General features: G+C 50.3%; 1 protein-coding gene across 1 annotated transcript; it reads right to left on the bottom strand.

Annotated features, from left to right (window-relative positions):
- Positions 1–649: 649 nt before the first annotated feature.
- Positions 650–5,639, bottom strand: LOC308040285 (alcohol dehydrogenase 1-like; the record flags this gene model as incomplete). Its single annotated transcript, XM_080344202.1, has 9 exons — positions 650–674; positions 1,137–1,275; positions 2,906–3,041; positions 3,341–3,601; positions 3,718–3,937; positions 4,053–4,140; positions 4,447–4,588; positions 4,788–4,889; positions 5,622–5,639. 9 exons carry the CDS (start codon positions 5,637–5,639, stop codon positions 650–652), a joined length of 1,131 nt encoding a protein of 376 aa, XP_080200328.1.
- Between the last annotated feature and the right edge of the window lie 2,913 nt (positions 5,640–8,552).

Genomic DNA, 8,552 nt, shown 5'->3' on the forward strand with positions numbered 1-8,552 from the left:
ACATAAATGCACTTGAAATTTCTCTTCCTGATTCTAGTTTGTAAATTTTTTTGATGTTGTTATCAAGAATAAAGCTAGATTAGGAGAAAAGCCACCAGAGAGGTGAGGAGGCAAGAAGATCTAGAATTACAACCAACATGAATTCAAGAAGTGAAAATTGGGAGACAATAGGGCAAAGTAATTTGATAAGAAAACCTCATGTTTATATGAAAAGGGCTGGAGTGTCAGCTTTTAGCTGGTTGAGGTTGCAGCATTCACCCAGCTGAGATGGGGACTGAGACGTGTGGGCATAAGTGTGTAAGGTGGGTAAAGGTGGGAAGCAGCAGTAGTGGAGGGTGCAAAGGCAGTTGTTCGCTGCTGGACCAGGGGTGTGATGGAAGGGCCTGTGGTATGAGGAAGAGCTCCTCCTGCCCCGTGGGACTCTGTTGATGGAGTGCACTGCATGGGACAAGTTTGACTGAAGGCCTTTATTACTAAAAGCATTCTCTCGGGGGGGCGTCCTCCTGGGTCTTGTCTGGGCAAGGGAGAGCTGGCAGTGGCACCAGTGTTGGCCAGTTCTTGGTTTGCATTCACGAAGTGAGGTGCTGGGTGAGGAGGGAGGTGGTCTGCTGTGCTGGTCGCTCTGCTCAGCCTCCCACAGTTGTGTCCTTCAAAAGAGCAGGACAGTGCGAATACTGAAAACGGAAAAGAAGGGGGGAGTTACAAGGGCTGTGTCTGGGAGTGTTCAGGAGCAGGCAGCGGGGCAGGCAGGTGTGCCTGAGGACCGGCTGCGTCTTTCTCGTGCAGCGTCGTCCTAACTCTGCTGCATGTGACGTGCAGCAACAGGGCAGCCTTCCAAACCTGCTGAATGGAACCCCTCGGGAGACCTTGTCCCTCCCTAAAGTCTTGTGCTGCCACTGTCAGAAACATTCCTCCTTCCTTTGGCTTTTATGCTGTTTTTGCCAAGGATGCCCCTTACTCCTCGCTCTCCTTTGCCTGTCCTGTGCTTACAAACAGTCGGCCCTGTTACTCAACAGTCTCGGATGCTTTCTGAGAAGGGAGCATTGCGTGCTCTGCCTGCCAGAGGGGTTGGGCAGTTTGAATTTTGGGTGGAGGTGGTGTGTGCTGTACCTCACTTGTGCTGGTCAGGATCTCACCTTTTTCCTGCACGTAACAGCTCAAATCCCTCGTTCACTTTAGCAAATGGCAGCGTGTGCGTGATCAGCAAGTCTGAGTTGAATTTCTTCTCCAGATAGCTGGAAACTAATTTGGGGATGAAACTTCTTGCCTTCGAACCTAGAAACAGGAGAAATCACTCTCTGTGAATAATCAGAGAAATGCTGTTTTGATAATGTAATGTTCGTAGAGTTTTCTGGTGCCAGTGTAGCAGCTCTCCTCTGAGCAGAATATTAGAGCTGACCACGAGCTTGTCCCATCTGCCAGGCTGTGCCTACCTGTAAAATATACCTGAGGCTGCACCCTTGTGATGTATGGTACCTATTTCTTGTAATGCATCAAATTTAAGAGGATGCGGCTAAAAATGCAGGGGGTCCCTCCTTTGAGCTGAGAGTATAGCTAGATGGAGCAAGAAGATCCTGGAGGTGCATTAACCACTCCTCTGGCATAAAACACAAGCACTTAAATTGCAGTAAAATGCAAACCAAGATCTATTGCTGGGGCTAAAGGTGAGTGTGTATTAGAGTGGACACTCCTGAAAGGCCAAGTAGCAGGTATGTGTGCAACAGAGGGTTGAGGATGAGAGCAATCAAAAGAGTGCAGAAGAGTCTTGTAGAGCCTCTTGTAGGAGAGAGCAAGATGCCATAGGAAGGTGTAAGTCGGGCAACAATGAATGGCTTTCATGGGACATTTATGATCTTCCTGCACATAGTGTAGGTTCAGGACTGAACCCCCAGTGACTGGAGAAAGGGAAGCATCACACCCATTTTTAAAAAGGGTGAAAGAAGGAACCTGGCAACTACTGACCAGTCGGCCTCACCTCCATACCTAGTAGGAACATGGAACAGATCCTCCTGGAAGATATGTTGAAACATATAGAAGACAGGGAGGTGACATGCCTCACCAAGGGCAAATCATGCCTAACTGCCCTAGCGGCTTTCTACAATGGAGCGATTGCATCAGTGGACAATCGAAAAGCTAGATGTCATCCACCTGGACTTCTGTAAGGCCTTTAATACAGTCCTCCACAACATTATTGCCACTAATTTGGAGAGATATGGGTTTGACAGGTGAACTCTTAGATCGGGAAGGAGTTGGCTGGATGGCCACATGCAAAGAGTTATAGCCAATTGCTCAGAGTCCAAGTAGACACCAGTAATGAACAGCGTGCCTCAGCATGGGGCCTGTACTATTTAATATCTTCATCAATGACATAGACAAAGGCATTGAGTGCACCCTCAGCATGCTTGCAGATGACACCAAGCTGAGTGGTGCAGCTGAGGGAAGGGATGCCATCTGCAGGCACTTTGGCGGGCTTGCGGAGTGGGACCATGGGAACCTCATGAAGTTCATTGAGGCCAAGTGCAAGGTCCTGCACCAGGGTTGGGGCAATGCCCAGTATCAGTATAGAGTGGAGAAAGAATTGATTGAGAACAGCCCTGCAGAGAAAGACTAGAAGATACTGGTGGATAAAAGAGTTTTTAACAACAAAGGTGGTGAGACACTGGAGCAGGTTGCCCAGAGAAGTTATGGATGCGCCATCATTGGAAGTGTTCAAGGTCAGGTTGGACAAGGCTTTGAGTAATGTGCTCTAGTGAAAGATGTCCCTGTGCACAGCAGAAAGGTTTGACAAGATGACCTTCAAAGGTCCCTTCCAAACCAAACCAAACCATTCAGTGATACTGTGAATTGGAAATTACCGTGAAGGGAAAAGACTGAAATATCTAAATTGTTGTCTTGCGTTTCCTACCTCCGAGTACACTCCCCTTCCATGTACGCCCTGTCAGCAGAAGCAGAGGATCAACAGGAACCACGCCACCAGAAGGCAGTTCCCCAACCATCACGAAGACACCGGTGTTCATATTGCAGGAGGCCAGGGCTGCAATCTAATGGGACAGGCAAATTAATTAGAGAACACGCTGATGAGTTTGTCAGAAGAGCGTTCTTTCTGTGCTGCCATCTGCCCCTCATGGTAATCTGAAATCACAGCAGACATGCAGAGCTCATTCCCTTTTTTAAGACTCGCACATCATTTTGTCCCAAAGCCCACAGGCGGCCTTTCTGAGCAAAGGGGTGTCCCATAGTGCAGGCAGCAGGCAGGGAACTGCCTGGAGGGCTGAACTTTGCCCTGGCGGAAGCCCGTGAATCACGTGGGAGAGAGGACACGTTCTGAAATGTCAACTACCATGGTATCCGCACTCCCAAAGGCCTCAAAGGAGTAGTCCACACCGTAGCCGGTCATCTCAGTGACCACCTCCTGGATGGGCTTGTTGAAGTCCTGAGGATTGATGCAGTCAGTGGCTCCCAGCTCCTTGGCCTTGGCAAACTTGTCCTTGTTGATATCAATGGCAATGATGCGGGAAGCTCCAGCCACCTTGCAGCCCACGACAACAGAGAGGCCAACTCCTCCGAGGCCAAAGACGGCGCAGGTGGAGCCCGGTTTTACCTGCACAACAGGGGCCCTGTGAGTCTCCAGCGTGAACAGGAGGTGTCTGCCACACAGGGCTGGGGAGGGTGCGAGGGCAGCCATGGGGCTGATGCTCGACACGCCTGAATACCAACCTTGGCAGTGTTGATGGCAGCCCCGTAGCCAGTGGAAAACCCACAGCCGAGCAAGCAGACCTTGTCCAGGGGTGCAGCAGAATCTATCTTGGCAACAGCACACTCAGGAGTCACGATGTATTCTGCAAAACTGCTGACCCACAGGAAATGGTGGATCTGTTTCCCTTTGCAAGTGAACCGGCTGGTCTTGTCAGCCATCAGGTTCTGTGGTTCTATGCAGCTGTTGGGAGGCACATGCATTTGTTTGTCATCAAGTAAAGCACATGTGGAGGTGTCAGACTGGTTGAGAGACAGCTGACCCCATTTGAGTAGAGGGGAGGGAGAAGCAGACTCACTGGGACTTCACGCAGTAGTTGGCTTCAGGGTTCAGGCAGAAGGTGCATTCCCCACAATTAGGAATACAGAGGGGGATGACTTTGTCTCCTGCAACAAAGCAGATCCCCGTTAGGTGCTGCTTGCTCAGCAGGCTCTGGGGTGCTGCCTGTTGGAGCCTCTGTGGAGCTTTCCCATGGCAGCATCCTACCAGGAACCCTCTGCTCCCTCTGTCCTGAGGACGCACTTGTGTGCATGGGGAATAGAGCTGGAATGTGCATGAGACAGCCCAGTGCAACCAGTGTGCACTCAGGTTTTGAGCCACTGATGCAGGAGCAGGGTGGTTGAATGTCTGAACTCGGGGCAACATCATCCGCTTTAAGAGCTGACTCCTGGGTGTGTGTGTGTGTGTTTTACCTGGTTTCACAGAGGTCACTCCTTCTCCAATGCTTTCCACAATCCCAGCTCCTTCGTGGCCTGGGATAATAGGGAAATCCATGTTAGGAAAGCCACCATGCACAACGTGGTCATCTGTGCGACAGATGCTAGCGGCCACAATCTGTTTGGAGAAGAAAGAGCAGTTGAGCTCTAGAAACGCTCTGGCATCTGTTTAACCCAATTTGTGGAAGGATTTTTCACAGTGCTGCTCCGGACTATTATGGCTTATGGGTGGGGACAGATCCCTGACAGGTACAACCCACAAGAAGAGCAATTCTGACAAGATAGGAAAAAAAAAGAAAAATTGAATGCATTTTTACCTTGATACGAACTTCACCTGCCTTTGGAGGTGCAACCTCCACCTCCTCAACAGAGAGGGGTTTGCCCGCAGCCCAGGCAACAGCAGCTCTGCATCTGATGACCTGGAAGCAACAGAGAGGGTTATGCTGCTGACTTTGATAGGTGACATGGAGATTATCCCTGAAGGGAAGAGACTCAACTATACTGCATAGATTTGACAGCAATGCATGTGCTGCTGGATCTTCCGGCCAGGGGAGCAGCACTTTTAGTACCAGGGAAATGCCTGTTAGGAGCTTTCCTGTTGGTCTGGTAAGAGAGAGGACTGAAGGTCTCTAAGACAGGTTATGGAATGGTCCCTGTCTGTCAGGAAGCTGGATCATTCTTTCCCTTGCCAAAGGGGTGATTTGTGTATGGCATGTCCCAAAGCCCAGAGCTGGTTCGATAGCAGAAAATTCAGCTTTCAGCTAGAAAGTAGTTTTGGCAAGGAAACAGTTGAATGCAGGAGTGGAGTGGCTGCAAGACTGCGCCTCTGAAGAGCTACGTTTCCCTGCCAGTGCGGGAACACACAGTGGGGCTGAGCAGGAGGGTGTTTTTCAGGATGGAACGATCCAGCGTTTCCACTCCTGAGCTGCTGGGCAGAACAGGAGAGGAAGGCATTGCCTAAGGCAGGTACCGACATGTGCAGTTGTATGAAAGCAGAAGGCTGTGTGACTGGAGGAGTTTGGAGGCATTAGTGGAGTAATGATAGAGGAAAGAGGGTGTGCAGTAGAGGTGCACAGGCTGAGCCATTTGCAGAGTATTTCCCCAAGAACAGGCCCCCTGAGGAAAGAAGAAGGGAGATGAGTTGTCCTTACTTTTCCCGAAGTGGCCATGAGGTCTCTGTTAGCAGAGCTGTTGCTGTTTGTGCAGCAGGCTGGAGGGAAGCTGCCGTCTGGCCAAAGCCCCGTTATGCGAAATGTCCTGGCTGTGGAACAGGAGCCTTCCTGGGCAGCCGCAGGGAGCGTGGGGAGTCCTGATGTGGGACAGTCGCCAGAGGGCTGTGGTTAATCTGTGTCTGATGCAGGACGCAGGGGAGCACAGGGAGTGTTGAGCGCAGGATCTGGTGGCAGCAGGGAGATGGCAATGGGTGGCAGCCGCTCTGCACTGGAGCGGGCAGAAGTCCTCCAGGGAGGCTTTTATTGGTGGCTCTGCCCTCGGGCCGTGCCCTGCCCTGCCCTCTCTGCCTGACAGGCACAGAGAGCTCAGCCAGATTTCTATCCTTTGGTCACTGCGGGTGGATGTGGAGGAAGGATATTTGCAGCACCGCCTCCCTTGGGTTGTCTTGTTATCAAGAGGTAGCATTTCACCTGGCAGTGGTTCAACCCAAGGAATTTCAAAAGGACAGAAGATTAAGGCAAGAAAACACACAGTGAAGTCATGTTATGGTGGACAAGCCCTCATGCCATTTTGGAGTGAAGATTAACTGTTTGTGGTATTGCAGCTGTTTTCACCTGGGTATTTAAGGGAGAATGTGTCAGGAAGGGTGTTGCGTTTCCAAGGACACATTCGTTTCACACTTGCGTAGCCATTTCTGCAAGGGGACTCGCTCTTCTGGTTCTCACAGAGCTGTTTCTGCTGAGGCATCAAGCAAGGTGATATGCAGGAGGCTGGATGAGTGAGACACTGTTGGAGGACCAGGCTAAGATGAGCCCCCCGTGCATGGCCATCAGGTTTGGGAACTGCTTCTTCACTTAGAACTATGTCAGCCCCAGGTTTACATTTTTCAGGGGGCTGTTTGAAGAAGTTTGTGTTGGCAGCAGCAGCAGCAGCAGCAGCACTTGCTCTTGCAAGTGTGAACCCCTAGTGCCCAAAGCCCCTGAACCCATCTCTGGCTTCACCGATGGAGACCTGCAATGCTACTGTTCCCCAGCAGCTGGCTGGGTTCTTGCCTGGGCAATGGTGGCCCTGTGGTGTGGCAGTGGCTCCAGCTGTGTGAAAGTGCTGCTGGGCAGCCTGTTCCCCAGCCCTGCTGCTCAAGCCCAGGCTCTGTGTGGTGATGGCCATGTGCAGGAACGTGGGAGCACTCAGCTGTATACAACGTGAGGGTCAATAGACACTGACATAGTGTAAAGTCTGGGGAAGCAGTATTTGTACTTTGTCAGGTATAGAGTTTGTCTCTTGGGAGATTATTGGGTATTTCATGGACTTTGTGGATTTTTCATAGTGTTGTCGTGTGCTAAATGCCAGATTGTGCTCTGATGGGAGCACAGACCCTGCTTGTTCACAGGAAAGCTCCTAAAGGAAGGGTTAGGCAGAGCTGCTGCATGTGGCCCTGAACCCACTTGGAGAACCTCGGGGTCAGAGGCATTTCGGAGATCTGTCAGAAACATTCTATCCAGAGCTGCACAACCACACACCCAAATAAATCTTCAGCTCAGTGTGGATGGGGATCTGCAGGGAGAAATATGATTTACTTCAAATTCAGACACATGGTGACCTTAAATTTTAATCTCTGCAGTAATTTCCTTGTCTATCAGGTAATGGAATGCTCAGATCAGTCAGGATGGATGCATAGTTCCGACCTAGAGGTTTCCCATGCTGAGTTTCGATTGGGTAGTAAGTGAAGAATTTGTCAGGAATCGGGGAGGTTTCTAAGGATGTGGCCGTTTGCCTCGTGTGTAACCAGTTTTGCAAGGGTGGGGGCCCTGGGCTCTCCTAGTTCTCACAGCGCTGTTTTGTATTGAGGAATTAGATAAGGTAATTTATAGGAAACTTGATGAAAGGGACCTTGTTGGAGGACCAGGCTAAGATGAGCACCCCGCATGTGACGTATCACCCATGGTTATGTGTACAGGGAGCTGCCTGGAGAAGTTTGTGTTGGTATTGGCTACTGCGTGTCTCAGCCCCGGTTCACGGGGCAAGAGGAAGGGCGGCAGCAGCAGCACTTGCTGTTGTGGGGCTGGACCCCCAGCTCCCGAATCTCCTGGGCCCATCTCTGGCTTCACCAATGCAGACCAGCAACTGTACAATGCCCCAGCAGGTGGCTGAGCTCTTGCTTGGGCAGTGGTGGCCCTGTGGTGTGACAGTGGCTCCAGCTGCATGGAAGTGCTGCTGGGCAGCCTGTTCGCCAGGGAGGCAAAGGCAGTTCTCTGCTGAAACAAGCAGTGTGACAGAGCCGCCCATGGCATGAGGAAGAGCTCCTCCTGCCCCGTGGGACTCTGTTGATCCGTTTGATCTGATTAGTCTTCTTTTGATTTCTAGGCTACTTTACCCCGTTTGTTCCTGTGCAAACACAGCCAGTTACAGCAAAAAGGTTTTCCCTTGTTTAGTGTTTGTACCCTTAATTTATTTTTGGAAACTGAGCAGTAGAATTTATTAAAATAGAATTGTAGCTGAAACGGATAAACTAAATAACGGAAACTACTGCAAAGAGCAATGCGTCCTTTCCTTTGCTACCCTGGAAAGAAATACCACACGTTAAAATGTTGGATGCATGTAGTCATGTGTAATTTGGCAACCAGCTAGAATCACCAGATTTATCATATACTCAACTGTGAGCTGCTGCCAAGGAGTGCCTATAAAAGGAAAAGAAAGGTGATGGACAAAGAGGTTACTAAATGATATTATATGGTTAAATGCCAGTAAAGAGAATCAGTTTTCCTGGTCACACATGTGAACTTGACTCCAGCATGTCAGAAATGCCAGAAAGCCAGTTCATCCTTCTGCCCATCCCACTCCTGGGCCTGCTGTGCAAGATTTCATGGTGTCTGTAATGAAAAAAGTTTCCACATGCCTAATTTAGCCTT

This window comes from Nesoenas mayeri (genome assembly GCF_963082525.1).
Source record: "Nesoenas mayeri genome assembly, chromosome: 4".
In the NCBI taxonomy this organism is placed as follows: Eukaryota; Metazoa; Chordata; class Aves; order Columbiformes; family Columbidae; genus Nesoenas; species Nesoenas mayeri.